Raw genomic sequence first — 17,301 nt, 5'->3', positions numbered from 1 at the left:
AAGTAAGTCCTCCAGGCTTGGTCTTTAACATTGAGTCCTACTAACTTTTTGCCCTGGTTGGCTTCAAATTGAGATTTTCCTATCTTCGCCTTCCAGGTAGCACGAGCTACTGTATGTATGAGTCCTAAGGATTTTTGTTGGTAGTAGTGGTGGTGGTGGTGGTTTTGTGCCAGTCCTGAAACTTGAACTCAGGGCCTGGGTGCTGTCCCTGAGCTGCTTTTGCTGAAGACTAGTGCTCTGCCACTTGAGTAACATCTTCAGTTCTGCTTTTCTAGTGGTTAATTCCTGCCTGATCTGGATTTGAATTGCAATCCTTAGATCTCAGCCTCCTGAACAGCTATAGGATTGCAACTAGTGCCTAGCTATTGCTAAAGTTTTAACATGTCTTGATTTTCCTTCCCACTAGAAAGAGCATGAAGCAGAACCCTTCAGCAGGAGTGCACACCTTCTGTGACCGGCAGAAGCCCCTTCCAGATGGTGCAGCCCAGTATTATGTAGCAGGTAGGGCTTCACTTGTCTTCAGCTCTGCACTCCTGACACACTGACCATGAGCAAGGGCTTTAGAGTCACATGGACCTGGCCTTTACTCTGGTTTGCCACTGACTACTAAGTGACCTTCAGTGAATGACGTAACCTTAATGCGCTTCTTCTCTAGGATGGAGCTGTACTGATTGAGATAAACATAATGTTAGCCCAGTGCCAACATTAAGGGCTCAACAGTTGTAGCTGCTTCTGTGATGGACTTGATAGCTCATATTTGCAATGTAGTTATCTTCATGGTCTCCTGCCCCTTTGAGGGGACCAGAACCCTCACTCTAGGGTGACTGGATGTTCCCTACAGGTCACCTGCCAGTGAAGCTGCCTGACTATAACAACCGTCTGAGAGTGCTGGTTGCCACCTATGTGACCTTCAGTCCCAATGGCACAGAGCTGCTTGTCAACATGGGAGGGGAGCAGGTAGGTTCTAATGCCTGCTGTGAATCTGCCTTTCCCACCATCCACGGTCCTTAGACCCTCAGAAGTAAATGACATTAGAGTAAATGTGGGAGTAACAGGACATATATGAGGATTCCTAAGAAGCATCATTACCTGATCTTTTCCCCCAATCCCTCTCTCTCTCTCTCTCTCTCTCTCTCTCTCTGTCTGTCTCTGTCTCTGTCTCTCTCTCTCCTTCCTTCCTTCCTTCCTTTCTTTCTTTCTTTGTTTCTTTCTTTCTTTCTTTCTTTCTTTCTTTCTTTCTTTCTTTCTTTCTTTCTTTCTTTCTTTCTTTCTTTCTTTCTTTCTTTCTGTGGGTCATAGGGCTTGAAATCAGCCTAGGAATTGTCCCTGGGCTCTTCAGCTCAAGGCTACTACCCTACCCTTGAGCCAAGCCCCACTTCCCATCTTCTAGAGGTTAATTGGAGATAAGAGTCTCAGGTCCTGGGGCTGGGAATTTGGCCTAGTTGTAGAGTGCTTGCCTAGCATGCATGAAGACCCAGGTTTAATTCCTCAATATCACATACATAGAAAAAAACTGAAAATAGTGCTATGGCTCAAGTGGTAGAGCTCTAGCCTTGAGAAAGTCAAAGGACAGCGCTCAGGCCCTGAATTCAAGCCTCAGGACTGGCAAAAGCAAAACAACAACAGAAAAAGAGTCAAGTCCTTTTGTGTCCTGGCTGGCTTTGAACCTCAGTACTCAGATCTCAGCCTCCTGAGTAGCCATGATTACAGATGAGGACCACCACACCTGGCTTCCTTTTTTTTTTTATTAATGAACTAGAGATAGGTATGAGAATATAGTATTTTGATTAAGAACAAACATAGGATTTGAAATTGACCATCCTATCTTCAAATATTAGTCTGTTGTTTACTGTATACCATGACTCTGAACAATTCTCTTCCTCAGTTTCCTCATCTCCTATTTTCCTAGAAGGACATCCCTGAGGCTCAGAGTTCACAGCCAGGCTATGGTTTAGGGTCAGCTCTGAGAAGTATTACTTGATAATGACAGGCTGCTAAACCTTCTGATTGTGTGCTCTCAGGATATTTAATAAGCCTTGCATAAATTCATTTACTCCATAATCACTGAGTTCTCACTGTGGGACTAGCATTATCATAAACATAGGCTGCTATTGCTAGGCTGACAGGACACAGGCAAAAGAGGGATAACCTGTGCAAGGCACAGTTGTGCAAAGCACAACAGTGTGCAAAAGAATTGAGCTGGAAAATGGGTGAGTACTTGAGCTCAGAATAGGCTCCACAAAGTTAATCATCACCTAGCCTGAGGGTGGCATGGAATGAGTGGGGAGGGTTGGCAGAACAGTTTGCAGCCAGGAAGACCTGAGTTTCTGGTTGTGCCACATTGCTAGCCCTGGACTAGGTCCTTAAATTCTGATCCTATATATCTTCATCAGCAATAGGGTAATGATAATAGTGGTTCTTTCTAGAATGAAAAAAGTTAGTGTATATTACCAAAGCAGAGTTCTAGAGCAAAGTAAGCACTGAAAGTAAGTATTCCACAATGTGTCATATGGGCCAGGAGTGTGGCCTAGTGGTAGATTGCTTGCCTAGCATACACAAAGCCCTGGGTTCAATTCCTTGGTACATACTCATACACAGAAAAGGCCAGAAGTGGTGCTATGGCACAAGTGGTAGAGCACTAGCCTCGTACAAGCTCAAGGACAGTGTCCAGTCCCTGAGTTCAAGCCCCAGGACTGGTGGAAAAAAAAATAGAGCCAGGTACCAGTGGCTCATGCTTGTAATCCTAGCTACTAAGGAGGCTGAGATCTGAGGATTGTGGTTCAAAGCCAGCCTGGGCACGAAAGTCCATGAGATTCTTATCTCCTGTTTACCACCAGAAAACCAGAAGTGGTGCTGTAGCTCAAGTGGTAGATCGCTAGCCTTGAGCTAAAGAGCTCAGGGACAGCACCCAGACATAGAGTTCAAGACCCATGACCAACATTAAAAAAAAAAATACATAATATGCACTTACTTGTAAAAGTAACTGGTCATGTTACTTGATCAAACTTCCTTCCTCTCTGAGGCCTCAATTTTCCCATCTGTAGGACATTTAGCTTTGTGACCTCTAAAGACCTTTCCAATTTAAAAATAGGTATTTGAAAGCATTCCAAGCAGGGTGAGGTATTTGACAGCATTCCAAGCAGGGTTTTGGTAGACCAAACAGCCCACCTGAGGGCTGGAGATAGAAAGATTTTCCTGCCTGAGGCTTGTTTCCTGGAAACACCTCCTGGGCTAGCTCTGTGTTTCCATGCTTACTATTCACTCTATTCTAAGATCCTTGATAGCTGCCAAGTCCTTGCTAGTGACCAGTTTATTGCATCTTTGCCTCATACCCGCCATATCTTCTTGATTCTTCCACTCTAGGTCTATTTGTTTGACCTGACTTATAAGCAGCGGCCATACACCTTCCTCTTACCCAGGAAATGTCACTCCTCAGGGGGTAAGTTCTTTCTTAGGGCTTCTCTGCTGAGGCAAGGGAGGGAATGGGCTCAACACTTGCTATCTCTGTGGAAAAAGAAGCCTGGATTCTTTTTACTATAATACCCCAAAGGAGCAAATTTCTGCAGTGACCCTCTCTACAGTAAGGAGGAAGATAACAGGTCAGTGAGATCAGTCCAGGATCTTTAGTTCACAGCCCTTTTACACTTACCTCTCCATAGACAGGCTCTTCACTCCGTGGCTTGCCTCTTAGAGACCTTGTCTTTTACCTTCTCCTCTGGGGCCTACTCTCTATATAAGCACTTCATCACCCTTTATTCTCTCCCCTACCCCAGCTAAGGAAAACATCTACCTGAAGCTGTGTTCTCTTCAGCCAGCAGAGGGCGCACACAGGCTTTTCTTGATGCCATTGAATGCCCATCTGCCTGAACTTGGTTTCTAGGACTGGAAGAATAGTACCACAGTCAGACCCTCTTAAGTTGTCCATTTCTTTTCATTCCTGCTAGAAGTCCAGAATGGCAAGATGTCCACCAATGGTGTGTCCAATGGCATGTCTAATGGCCTTCATCTTCACAGCAATGGCTTCCGGCTGCCTGAGAGTAGAGGACCTGTCAGGTGAGGCCAGTTGCCTTGTCCAAGCCTTAGTTACATTTAGGAGATGGAGGGAGGACCACAACCTAGAAACCTTCTTCCTCATCTGTGTACATCCCAAAGGGAGGAGACTGGGCAAAATAGCTTCTCAAAAAGTGACTCGTGCTCCTGAGGCCACACTGAGGCCTGGAAGATCACCAGGTATGCTCAGTTGAAGGCTCCAGACCCCTGGTACCAGTCACAAAGGTCAGCTCCCATTGAGCTAAGAACTTCCTTAACCATGCCAAGGACAGCATCATTCCCTCCCCGCTTCTTTTCACCCAGAGCATCAGGACCTGTGCCAGTGAGGGTGCCAACCCAAGCTGGAGACAGGACTGCCCCCTCTTCTGAAGATTACAGAAGCTGAGAAAGCCTACACAACCCTCAGGCAGGGCACCTCTCCTTGTTTGACTTCTCTGACTTGGCTCTGCTTCCACCCACAGCCCCCAGGTAGAGCTGCCCCCATACTTGGAGCGTGTCAAGCAGCAAGCCAACGAGGCCTTTGCTTGCCAGCAGTGGACTCAGGCCATTCAGCTTTACAGCAAGGCTGTGCAGAAGGCCCCTCACAATGCTATGCTCTATGGAAACCGAGCTGCTGCCTATATGAAGCGCAAATGGTAAGTGGGCACTGCAGAGGAGACCTGGGCTGGAACAGGATGAAGCAGCTGGACCATAAGGCATTGGTTCTGATGGAACCAGGTTGCCAAGGAACCCAGTGAAGGCAGCAGTTACTCCTGCCACTTCTCAGAGCTCCCTGAGCCTGGGCCTCTCCTGTATACCTGCACTTTGAGATACTCCAAGCACCAAGGAAGCTCACAACAGAATGGAACACATTCATAAGTAATTGAGACAACAGGCTTTGTTAAGTGCTGAAGAAATAGGATTTGAGAGAGTAATACATTGGAGAACTGGGCCTTGAACTGTATTTTGAAGGTATGGTAGAATTTTGCTATGGAAATGAGTTTGTCTCTAAAATGATTCTATAGCTCAATGGCCCTGGGGCTTGTTTTCTGGTCACTTAGACTCACTGGACCAAGCATAAGCAAGAACCCAGAGATCTGAGTCTGTCTAGGAGTCTTGAGGGATGTAGTGACTGGTGGTAAAGGAGCAGCTCAATATCCTTAGGAGCCCTTCATCTTCAGAGACCATCAGGGCCCAGACCTTCTGCCTATAGCACCAGCAGGCAAGCAAGCAGGCAGACCCCCATCCCCCAGCCAGGGCCAGGCCTGGAGATGGATAGAGCTGGGCCCACAGCCATTTCTGCTCCGTCTGGCATCCGTCGGCCCTGCCCAGACAGACAGGCCAGCTGGTGTGCCATCGTCTGGCTGGAACTAGGCAGGCTTGGGAAGCTTAAGAATCCCACCCAAGTGAGCAGGCTGTGGGTGGGGGATGGGGAAGATGCCACCCCTACAGGCCTCAGCTCGGGCATCAGGAATTTGCAGTGTTCAGGTAGCACTCAGATCCAAGAGATGACTATTTGGGGACCATCCTGCGGTGTGTCACCTCTGTCCCAACAGTTAGGTAGAACATGGCAGTCCTCCTCCAGTCATTAAGCTGAAAGCCCTGCTTCTTATCTAGACTGTTAAGACAGGTCACTGATTTCCCAATCCACATCCATCCTCAGCTTATTCTTTGAGCTCCTACTACGTGCTGGGTACTGGAGAAATAAAGCTTTCTCACTCTATAATAACAGTCTCTGTGCTCCAGCACCCAGCCTCTGGACAGGACCCTGTCCCAGACAGTTCAGCATGAAAGAGGCAGGAAGTCTTGTGTGAGTGGTTAAGTAAAGTGCTACCGACATCAAGAAGAGTTGGGTCACTTAAGCTGGGGATCAGGGAGGCATCAGAAAGACATGGTGTGTGAATGGGCTTGAAGTGTGGGCAGGCTTAGACAAGGAGATGAAGGGGAGGAGGGGACCGTGGGGAAGGACATTCCAGGGAGATGAAATGGTGTGAACAAAGGCGTGGGGGCGGGGGACTGACTGAAGAGCTTGCTTCAGAACAGCAAATCTATTTGGCTAGAGCAGAGGATTGGGGAAGGACTGGCAGGAGATGAGTCTGTGAGGTAGCCTGGGGCTGGCCTGGAAAGGGCTTGGAATGCAGAACGGTGGCTTTTGGCCTTGATTCAGTGTGTGATGGGCAGCTACTGGAGGGTTTTGAGCAGGAGAGGGATGTGAGAGGGCTGTCCTTTCAGGGAGATTGATCTGGCAGTCATCTAGGATGGGTGACCTGGGAGGGGGGGCAGCCTGCTCTCTACCCTCATCCCCACATGCCTGCCAGTGACCCCTAGAATGTCACATTCTATCCTAGGCCAGTCTCCCCAGGGCTACCATCTGCTCCTAGAAGCAGCCCACCCTCTGGCTCCTGGCTGGTCTCTGGTCTGGCTCTTTCTGAGCTCTGAGGGGCACCTTGCAGGCAGTAATTGGGTTTCTAAACAGTGTCTGCTCCTCCGTCATAGCCACTCATTCTGACGCAGACCACACCATCAAAACATCTCTGTTTCCTGCCTGCCCGCCCGCCCCCACACTGCTGAGACTGCTGGTCCCTTGTGCAAGCCTGGTTGTTCTGAGTACTGTGTGCTCCCTCTGAGTGCTGTGGGGGAAAGAAGGGTCAGGAGACTTCCCATGTTGGACCTGCTTTGGTGCATAGGGGGATTGTGGGTCTAAGCAGTACCTCCTGCTTACTATGTAACCAGGTTCATGCCAGCCCAGCATGGGAAGGAAAATAGTCTTCAACTGGAGAAGTTGCCCTTGTAACCTATCTGCTGTCCAGATGAGAAGCAAGGACAGGTCTCTAGGGCCAGGCACCTCCTGGCACAGGATGGAAAAAGGAGAGGATTCTCCTTGACTTCCTCTCATTTACACTCCCTCCCAACAAAAAAGCACTCCCACTTCCCTCCCTCCATACTTCAGGTTGAAGACATGAGTGGGGACAATTTGGAGCCCTGGTGTGCACAGCCCCCTCGCCAGCAGCTTCCAGAGAGCTGACTCTGCCAAAGAGTCAGGGCCCATCCTCCAGCCCCAGGAGGTAGAGGCCACAGCTGCTGCGGATCAGTCAGCCAGGACAGAGGGGGGTCTGGCTGAGGGCTTGCTGCCTGCTGGTCAGACCCTGAGCCCTGAGCCTGGCGCTTCTGGCTTCCCCAGGCCCTAGAACTGTCCTTGAGGGCCCCCTGCTTTTGACATTGCTTTGAAGGCCAGCAGGGGGATTTGAGGAGGTTGATGAAGAAAAAGAGAAGGAGGGCTTGGGGAGCCTGAGGTGGGCAGGGTGCCAGGCCTTCTGCTGCAGAGCTGCGGGTGCCTGAGGTGAGCAGTGCACACTTGCAGCCTGAGCCCAGCAGAGGGCAGAGTGACACCATTTATTGCTGCCTCAAGCCTTCAGGGTTCTTGGTTTTAGCGTGCTCTTTCTCCTTGGGAGAGAAGCCTGGGCTGAGCCAAGCCTTCATCCCCCTGTCCCCAAACCCTGAGGTCTGTCAGAGATGGATTAGGATGATTGTAGGAAGTAGATGAGAGGTAGATACTCGTTGCTTGCCATGTGGCTGCACTTCTAAGGCATATTCTTCTGCCTTCCCAGGGATGGTGACCACTACGACGCCCTAAGGGACTGCCTCAAGGCCATCTCCCTAAACCCATGCCACCTGAAGGCGCACTTCCGTCTGGCCCGCTGCCTCTTTGAGCTCAAGTATGTGGCTGAGGCCCTGGAATGCCTGGATGACTTCAAAGGAAAGTTCCCAGAGCAAGCCCATAGCAGCGCTTGTGATGCATTGGGCCGAGACATCACAGCTGCCCTCTTCTCCAAGAATGATGGTGGTGAGTGGGCACTGAGGAGAGAGGGGTGGCTGTCACTTACCTGAGGTGCTGCAGGACCATCTAGAGAGGACTTAGTTGTAGGATTGGAGAGGCTTGGATTCAGAAGCTAATTCAGAAACCAACAACCTAAGACAATAGTCTCCAAGTCTTTGAGAAATGCTAGTTTTCCATTGAGAGTTTGGATTGGTTATAGTATGTTTTTTGTTTTTGTTGTTTGTTTTGTGTCAGTATTGGGGCTTGAAGTCATGAGCTATTAGTACTCAGCCAGGTATAGTATGTTTGAGGCACCTGGCATAGGAGTAAAATGAGCCCCGTCGGCTGGGTCTTCTCTCCTAGTCCCAATCAGGCCTTAGCAGATCACCAGACTGAGGCAAGAGCTGGGTTTTACCTTTTGGTCCAGCCTGTACAAGTACAGTAGAGATGGCAGCTCAGGGCAATAAAAATGCTTCAGCTTTCCCCTCAGCTCTGCCAGGTAAACTGTGTCACAGTTCACTGCCTCACCTGTACAGTGAGCACAAGACTGTGCAGCCCCCCTCACTAGCATTGGAGGGCAAGCTGGGTCATGGTAGTGTGGTCTATAAATGTGGAAGGAAAGCAAGCTCACTGGAGGTAGACCCCTTTTTTCCTTCCAATTTACTAGTCATGAGATTTGTTTCTTTGTTTAGTTATCAGATACTTACCATGTGCCAGACATTGTGTTGGGTCCTAGAAATACAGCTGTGATTCTGTCAGATGAGATTTGTGTTTGTGGATTTCACAGCCTAGTGACATAAGCATGCACTGCAAGACAGGCAAAGAGAATGCAATGATAAGTGCTAGGGAGTCCCAAGTGGCACAGGAGTGAAGGAAGGGCTTGATGGCTTGGTATTTTTTTCAGGAAGGGACCTATGAGATAGATACAGTTTACAAAGTGGCTGTGTGAGGGAGGGCCCTGGCTTGAGGACTTTTTTTTTTTTCATAGGGCTTGTACTCTGGGCCTGGCGCTGTCCCTACACTCTTCAGCTCAAGGCTACCGGCCTACCCCTGGAGCCATGGCACTACTTCCAGTTTCCTAATGGTTAATTGGAGATAAGAGTCTCTTAGTCTTTAGTGCCCAGGCTAGCTTTGAACCATGATCCTCAGATCTCAGCCTCCTGAGTAGCTAGGATTATAGGCATCAGCCACCAGGACCCTGCTGGGCTTGAAGACTTAAGGAACTTTAATTAAAAAAAAAAAAAAAACCAATTAGCAGCTAGTCACTGGTGGCTTATGCCTATAATCCTAGCTATTTAAGAGGCTGAGATCTAAGGATCCTGGTTCAAAGTCAGCCCAGGCAGGGAAGTCTGTCAGACCTCTTATCTCAATAAACCATCAGAAAACTGGAAGTGGCACTGTAGCACAAAGTGGTAGAGCACAAGCCTTGAGCTAGGAACAATGCCTAGGTCCTGAGTTCAAGCCCCATGACCAACAAAAAGAGAAAAGGACAATTAGCATATTTCACCTATCAACCAGTCAGTGCTACAATTAGGATCCATAAGAGCTTGGGTCTACTAAGCCTTTACCTGGAGACCTGAATCAGGGTTCTCCTGCTGTGAAAGGTTTCCTCTTAAACATTCTTAAAAGCTGGATCCAGAGATCCATCTTCCCACAACCTTATCCAATTTTCCAGAGTGGGTGGAAGCAGGTAGCCCTTCATGGCCAGAACTTAGACTGAAAAACAGGGCCAAGAATAGAGGAAAAGAGGAAAGGAGCCACAAGACTCAGATCTTTCCTTGATCTTTCCCTGCAGAGGAGAAGAAGGGAGCTGGTGGTGGTGGTGGTGGTGGTCCAGTCCGCCTCCGGAGCACAAGCCGCAAGGACTCCATCTCAGAAGATGAGATGGTGCTGCGGGAACGGAGCTACGACTATCAGTTCCGCTACTGTGGCCACTGCAACACCACGACGGATATCAAGGAGGCCAATTTCTTTGGCAGGTCCGAGGCCCTAAATAGGAGGAGGGCATACACAGCAGCAGGAGTTGGGGTGGGAGGGGTGGGGACATATGCTTTTAGAAAAAAAGAGTCTCAGCTCCCAGCACTACTTCTGTACCTTTGCAAATGGCCTCACTTTTAGCATCTATGACAGGAAGCAAACCAGATCCATTTAAGAGGCCATCCCCTGACCTCAGGAGAAACTCCCAAGTACAGCATCCCTCACTTCTGACTCTGTCTGCATGGACCAGAGTCTGGTGTTTTGTTTTTGTTGATGGGGGCAGTATTGGAGATTGAACTCCACTCTTGCTTGATAAATGCTCTTGCACTTTTAAGTGTTTTTTTTTTTATTTCTTCTTTTTTTTTTTTTTTTTTTTTTGTCACTCATGGGGCTTGAACTCAGAGCCTGGGTACTGTTCCTGAGCTTTTTTATTCAAGGCTGGTACACCACCACTTTGAATCACAGCTCCACTTTAGATTTTCTGGTGGTTATTTGGAGAGTAGAGGCTCACAGACTTTCCTGCCCAGGTGTGCTTTGAATTGCAATCTGCAGATCTCAGCCACTTGAGTAGGTAGAATTACAGGTGTAAGCCACCAGCACCCAGCCTAGTTTTTCAGATAGGACTGTGCATTTTTGCCTGAGTTAGCCTCAGATCTCAGTCTTGCTACTTCTGCTTCTTAAGTAGCTCAGATTACAGGCATATACCACCATACCTGGCCCCTAGAGTTTGCTTTCTTTATGTAAATGCATAGAGCTTCTCTAATGGGAAAGAACAAGTCGAGCCCTCAGAAACTGGGGTCTTGGCACAACTGTGGTGTGCCAAGAAACAAAACCTGATTCTCTCACACCATCACCTCAACCTTCCTTTGTAGATGCTTAGACTTTCCGTAATTGAGACACACGAACAAGAGTTCAGAATCTGTCTGTAATGACCCCCTGTGAATATCAGGAGTACACCGTGGCCTTCTGCTAGAGATCTATTGTAGGATTTAAGGGTCTGGGTGAAGAAGCCTTAGGTTGCTAAGGGAAGGCTTAGATGAGGGTGTTCTTAGAGAGCTCCAAGAAACAAGATCTGATCCTGGTACTTTGAACGGGACCATTTTGGTGGGCCGAGGGCAGTAGCAGGTCCTAGATTGAAGGGAGCAGTAACCAGGGTCTGTAGCATGGATCAAGTTCCAAGCACATGGAAAAAGTTTGCGTCAAAGGCAGGCCTCAAGTGTAGGGACCCAGTGGCTCCAGACTACTGTCCCCCATTGAGCCTTTACCTGAGGATTTAGGGCAGTTCCCACCTGACCTCTCCCTGCCCTTTGCCCCCTGCCAGCAATGCTCAGTACATCGTCAGTGGCTCTGATGATGGCTCCTTCTTCATCTGGGAAAAGGAGACCACCAACCTGGTCCGTGTGCTCCAGGGGGATGAGTCCATTGTCAACTGCCTGCAGCCACATCCCAGCTACTGCTTCCTGGCCACCAGTGGCATTGACCCTGTTGTGCGACTCTGGAACCCTCGACCAGAGGTAAGGGTAGGCAAAGTGATGAAAGCCAGATCTCACAGGGTAAGGACCCTGTGCAGAGCCTCTGGCCCAGCCTGCAGGGGTGAGCTAAGGAATGAGCTACATAGGTTTGCAGCTGCTGAGATGAGCAAGGCCAGGCCAAAGAGGGGCCCTCAGATTCTGGAAAGTTCCAAATGCAGTAGGCAGTTCCAGGAATGGTACCTGCCTTCCTAGTGATAAAGTGCCCATAACCTATAAACAGGGGTACAAGGCAGACAGAAGTAGACTAGCTGTGGCCCTTCATGAGAAGGGCATCTCAGAAGCTCCACCATGAACCCTCAGGGACAGGGAAGCATGCAGGCTTTGAGGCCTGGTGACCCTTACCTGCTGTGTCTGCTTTCGTCCTACTTGCACCTCCACTCACCCCTGTACAACCCAGCCACCCCTGTAACACAAGTGGGAATTTCACCACCACCCCAGGGGTTGCTGTGAGGACTGAGAGGCCCCTTCAGCTCAGCCCACCCGAGGACTTTCCAGCTTCTCTGCTCACCTCGTCCCACTTCCTAGTTGACAAGTCACTCATTTAGCATGACTTGGAAAGAGAGAACCCTCCAGGAGCCTTCCTTGAGAGGAAGAGAAAAAGAACACCAGGAAAAGGCTCTTGGGAGTGCTGCAGACCAGTAGAGGAGAGGGTTGTACCCCCCTATATCCTGTATGTGTGCTGTCCCCCATATAGACTTAGACTCTATGCCCTGCAGCATGCATCACAGTGTGGGCTCCATATGTCCTACCCCATGTGCCCACCACACACATATAATCTGGTGTGGCCTTGTGCCACCATTGATCCCTATCCCGTATGGCTCTGTGTGTGATTCCCCTCCACCATGCACATCTCCCTGTGTGTGTAGCTCTGCCCTCCCCTGCCCTGCTCCAGTGTGTGCCCAGGGGCCCTCCCACCCCAGTCCTGTTGAGCTGCCCTTTCCTCTACCACAGAGTGAAGACCTCACAGGCCGAGTTGTGGAGGACATGGAGGGTGCCTCTCAAGCCAACCAGCGGCGCATGAACGCGGACCCACTGGAGGTGATGCTGCTCAACATGGGCTACCGAATTACAGGCCTGAGCAGTGGGGGCGCCGGGGCCTCTGACGATGAGGACAGCTCCGAGGGCCAAGTGCAGTGCCGGCCCAGCTAGACATGCCTAGCCCCACCACTGGCTCTCCCTCCTCCCTGGGCAGGAGGTCAAGGGATTCTGTTTTGGTTTGTCTTCCCACCCCCACCCCCATTTTTTATTTCTCCTGTTTTGTTTGTTGGTTTGGCATTGGGGGTGGGGGTTGCTGCAACTTGCTGGCTTTTACACTCTTGGGATGATTGTCCCTTGATTTTTCCCAGCCCTAACAGAAAGAAGGAAGGAATGCCCCCTCCCTCGGCCCCTACCTGCTGCTTCCTTATCCCTGGATGGCTCTGGCCTGCCTCAGACGCCTTCCTGCCTTGGGTGGGGGGGTGGCAGCAAGGACTGAAGCTGTCTTCAAGGACTGCCCTGCCCTGCCCTTCAGTTGGCAGCAGGAAGGGAGCAGAGCTCCCAGCTGGTGAAGGCTAGGCTTGGCCTATTGCCACTTGCTCTCCTGCCTGCAGGGCTAGCCCTCCTCCCTCCTGTGGTCTTCAGGGAAGTCCCTCCACAGCCTCCAGTATTAGGGTGGCAGAAAGGGAGGGGAGAGCCTTGGGGTGGGCAAGGCCAGCCACATGCCCTGGTGGCAATGGAACTTCTCACTTCCCTTCCTGGGAATCAGCTCTGCTGCCCAGGCCTACTCACACTGGCCACCTCTGGGGGCCCTGCCCTTTGTGAGGGACCTGGTGGGGGTCTGAGCACTGCACCCACAGGGCCACGTGTACACTGTGGCCACTCTCCAAGGGCACTCCTTGGCCTCACTGTGACCTTTCTGCCAGAGCTCCCAGCCAGGCCGGCTCTGCCCTCTCTGCCCTCTCCCACCCCACATGCTGAGCCTCCACAAAGACCAAAGAAGTGATGGCTTTTCTAGATCCCCCGCTGCTCTGGGGAGAGGGGTGGGAAAGTCTCCAGCTCAGCCCCCTCCTTCTCAGCAGCCCCAAGCTTTACACTGGATGCAGCAGTGGTCACCCCACAAGCCCCCTCCTCTCCCTCTGCCCCCTTGGCTCCTAGCTCAGGAGCTGCTTGGGTAGTTGGTTCATCCTCCCTCCCTTCTCCCTCCCCATTCCCCTCCATGCTTCCTTGGCTCCAGCCCTCCAGCTGCAGCCTCCGGGGAGAAGCAGCCTCCCTTCCTCCCTCCCTCCCTCCCTCTCTCCCTCCCTCGCCCCTGTCTCTGCCAGGTGCCTCCTCTCAGTCAGGCTTCAGAGCAGCCCTGGAGACAGGAAGGCCATGTTAAAAGCTTTTTCACAGTTTTAAGAAGACAGGGGAGGGGGTGAAACTAGTGGTGGGGGGTCTGGCACCATCTCATTGCTTTAATCCCAGCGACACAGGTGGCAGCTTCTCCCCCTGCCTGCCCACCCCAGTCCCTCTTCCCACTCCTCTTCTCCTAGCTTGGTAATGAAGTATATTTATTGGTGAAGGGAACAGCTGCTGCTGCTTCTCCTGCTGCTGGGGCTCGCTCCCCTGTCTCTTCATGACCTTTCTCTTGCTGGGGAGTGGGCTAATGGGGCTAGGCCCTGGGACATAAGAACTGGCCAGGGCCCTTTTGCTTCCCTGTGTTCCAGCCACCCACCATTTCTTCCCTCTCTGCCTCCCACCCCTGCCTGCCCAGCCTGGGCCCTGCAGTGTGGAGAGACACATAAGCCTTACTGTCCTCTGGGGCAGGAGCCGAGCCTTTTTGTTGCTCTGCTCCCAGGAGAGTGAGGGTGACGCAATTGATTAAAACCATTTTGTTCTAGTTGTGGCTAGTGGCATTTTTGTGGGGTACAAATGGGTCTTGGGTCTCTCCCCTCCTGAGCTGTGTGGCCTTGAGGGAACATACCTCCATCAAGCAGGCCTACCTTTCAGAATCACAGTAGCCACTCAGCCCAGCAGGGCAGAGCACAAAGCCCAGCACTGATGGCTGTGATTCTGCAATAATCAGCTTTAACTCACTGGCTGTCTCTCCTATAATAAAGTAAGGGATTTGGAATCTTGGTGGGTTTTCAGAGCTTTTAAAAACTAGAACCCAAATAAGAATGGAGTTTCATAGTGTGACTCAAGACACGCATGCTAAGCAGGGTGCCAGTGGCTCACACCTGTAATCCTAGGTACTCAGGAGGCTGGAATCTGAAGATTTGTGGTTCAAAACTAGCCTGGGCGGAAAGTCAGTGAGACTGTTACCTCCAATTAACCACCAGAAAACCAGAACTGGTGCTGTGGCTCAAAATGGTAGAACACTAGCTTTGAGCTGAAGAGCTTAGGGATAGCGCCCAGCCCCTGAGTTCAAGCCTCGTGACCCACTTCCCCCCCACCCACACACAAAGATACCCATGCTAGCTTGCTAGAGGGGTGTGTGTGTGTGTGTAATACTGAGCATCATTATTACACCATTATACTTACCTTGCTACATGCAATGTGTGTACTCTTATCTACTTTCTATTTCATTAGGAGGAAAGTTCTGTTTATAGCCTGCTAAACTGATTGTATAGCCCGCAGATTTTTTTTATCTGGTTGTAGGACTTGAACTCAGTCCCAGGGCACTCTCCCTGAACTCTTTTACTTAAGGTTACCAACTATTCTCCTAGACTGGAAGATTCCAGAATTCCTCAACTCACAGCACTATTAGCATGCCAGTAAGTTTCTTGAGCTAACAGATCAATTTATTGAGTAGTGATGCCCACTCCCTTAATAAGTGCTTATGTCTTAACAAGTTGTCATGTACAAATTAATACACATAATTGGAAGGTATATTTATTTTATTGTTAAATAACTACAGTTAGTGGGATTTGTTCACCTGTGGGGCTCTACACAACTTGTCGAACTCTGATAGACATAGACACATCACCAAGACTTCTGATATGCACTGATTTTCATTTGCTTCTTGTCACCGCCAGCACTAAAAACTCAACTTCTCAAAATGATAGCAAGTGGTGATGTAAGACAGTTGTGTAATGAACCTGCAAACTCCTGGGAGTCAGTGGTTTTCTTAGAAGTACCTGTCAAATTTAAATGCTCTGCTTGGCCCCCTGGAATTGGCTGCAGTCCCCTAAAGGCCTTTGATACAGTGTAAGAGCTGGTTTGCTACTGTGGAAATAGTTGCCTGTTGAAACAGTGTGGCCAGCTGTCCAGAAGATAGACCAGAAATAAGTTCTGCCAGAAACAAAATAGGTAGTTAGGAAGTAGGTACTTGAGGCTGGTGTTATTCTTCTCTGTTCCCAAACTGAAATCTGCAGTAGTATTGAGGTATTCTCAGAGAGAGCAAGGCAGGGAGAAACATTGTACGCTAGTACAGCAGTGTAATAATGCTTCATAGAACCTGAGTGATTCTGTTTGGCTAGATAGTAGAGGATGGCCTAGAAGGATAATTAAGTTGGGGAAGAGTTGCTGTGCTGGATGAGAGATTGTAAATTTGGTCTTACAGGCAAAGAGGAGTCACTAGAAACTGCCACAGGTTAGGGCTGGGATCATAGCCTAGTGGTAAATTACTTGCCTAGCATGTATGAAGCCCTGGATTCCATTCCTCCATACCACATTCACAGAGAAAGCTGGAAGTGGTGCTGTGGCTCAAGTGATGGAGTGCTAGCCTTGAGAAAGTCCAAGGACACTGCTCAGGCCCTGAATTCAAGCCCCGGAACAATGAAAAAAACAAAAACTCAAATGTATCATAGAAAAGCTAAACATGAGGATTGAGAGTTGTAACTCATGTCTGTGATGTCACCTGGGGAAGCAGAGATTGGGAGGATTGACGTTTGAGGCCAACCCCAACAAAAAGTTACAGACCCCATCTCAATAAGCCAGTGTGGTAGTGTGTATACATGTAATTCTAGCCACTCACTGGCTGGCTGTAGGTAAAATGGTCACAGTCTTGAGCAAAAATGGGTGACCCTACTTAAAAAAGCCAAAAAAGAGCTGTGGCATGGGCTCGTAGAGTCAGCCTGAGGCGCTGAGTTCAAAACCCAGGAACACAAAGAAAAGTCATATGTGGTGGTACAAGTCTGTAATCTTCAGCATTCTGGAGGCTGAGGTAAGAACTTCATGAGTTTCAAGACCAGGGTTGGTTACGTCGCAAGATCTTAATTTAAACAAAGCAAAACAAGCTGAGCGAGGTGGCTACTCAGGAGCCTGAGATCTGAGGATCACAGTGCAAAGCCCAGGCACTAAAGTCTGAGACTGGAAGTGGCCTGTGGCTGAAGGGGGAGCCTTGAGTCAAAGAGCTCAGGGACAGGCCCAGGGTTCAAGTCCTACAACAAACAAAAGAATAACAAAAACTTAGGGAAAAACAACAGTAAAAAACCTAGATGAGATTTTCGATATAGCACCATGAAAAATGTTGAAATAAAAATATGAAGAAAAATACTTATATACTTAAAACAATGATAAGTTGGACTTATTTTTTTTCCAGTCCTGGGGCTTGAACTCAGGGCCTGGGCACTGTCCTTGGGCTTTTCTCAAGGCTACTTGAGCTACAGCACCACTTCTGGCTTTTTTTATGTATGTGGTACCAAGGAATCAAACTTGGGTCTTGGTGCATGCTAGGCAAGCAATCTACCACTAGGCCAAACCCCTCAGCTGTAGATTCAAATTTTCGATTCTGCAAAAGGCTCTGTTAAGGTGTGAGACATCTTACATCTGGCTGAGAAGCAATTTTTAAAACCTCTGGTAAAAGACTTGTATCCATAATGTATAAAGATCCAGGTGCTGGTAGCTCATGCCTTTACTCCTAGCTATAGAATACTGAGGTCTGAGGATACTTGTTTGAAGCTAGCCCAGGCAGTAAAACCTGTGAGACTCTAATCTCCAGTTCAAAAATGGGAGGAAAAAAAAGCCAGAATTTGAGCAGTGGTC

At 49.4% G+C, this 17,301-nt stretch overlaps 1 protein-coding gene across 3 annotated transcripts in view; it reads left to right on the top strand.

Moving 5' to 3' along the window:
* Positions 1 to 14,212, top strand: part of Wdtc1 (WD and tetratricopeptide repeats 1) — a 53,209-nt gene extending 38,997 nt beyond the window's left edge. For all 3 annotated transcript variants that reach the window (XM_090335477.1, XM_090335476.1, XM_090335478.1), the window contains exons 8-16: positions 407 to 501; positions 842 to 957; positions 3,364 to 3,439; positions 3,945 to 4,053; positions 4,512 to 4,685; positions 7,638 to 7,873; positions 9,642 to 9,825; positions 11,145 to 11,337; positions 12,307 to 14,212. In XM_090335477.1, the coding sequence (XP_090191603.1) occupies positions 407 to 501; positions 842 to 957; positions 3,364 to 3,439; positions 3,945 to 4,053; positions 4,512 to 4,685; positions 7,638 to 7,873; positions 9,642 to 9,825; positions 11,145 to 11,337; positions 12,307 to 12,504 (1,381 nt within the window). In that variant the 3' untranslated portion in view covers positions 12,505 to 14,212. The remainder of the gene's footprint in view (positions 1 to 406; positions 502 to 841; positions 958 to 3,363; positions 3,440 to 3,944; positions 4,054 to 4,511; positions 4,686 to 7,637; positions 7,874 to 9,641; positions 9,826 to 11,144; positions 11,338 to 12,306) is intronic.
* Positions 14,213 to 17,301: the final 3,089 nt, after the last annotated feature.

Source organism: Megascapheus bottae, chromosome 6 (assembly GCF_031878675.1).
Source record: "Megascapheus bottae isolate mThoBot1 chromosome 6, mThoBot2.hap1, whole genome shotgun sequence".
NCBI lineage: Eukaryota > Metazoa > Chordata > Mammalia > Rodentia > Geomyidae > Megascapheus > Megascapheus bottae.
This window is presented reverse-complemented; position numbering and strand designations above follow the sequence as displayed.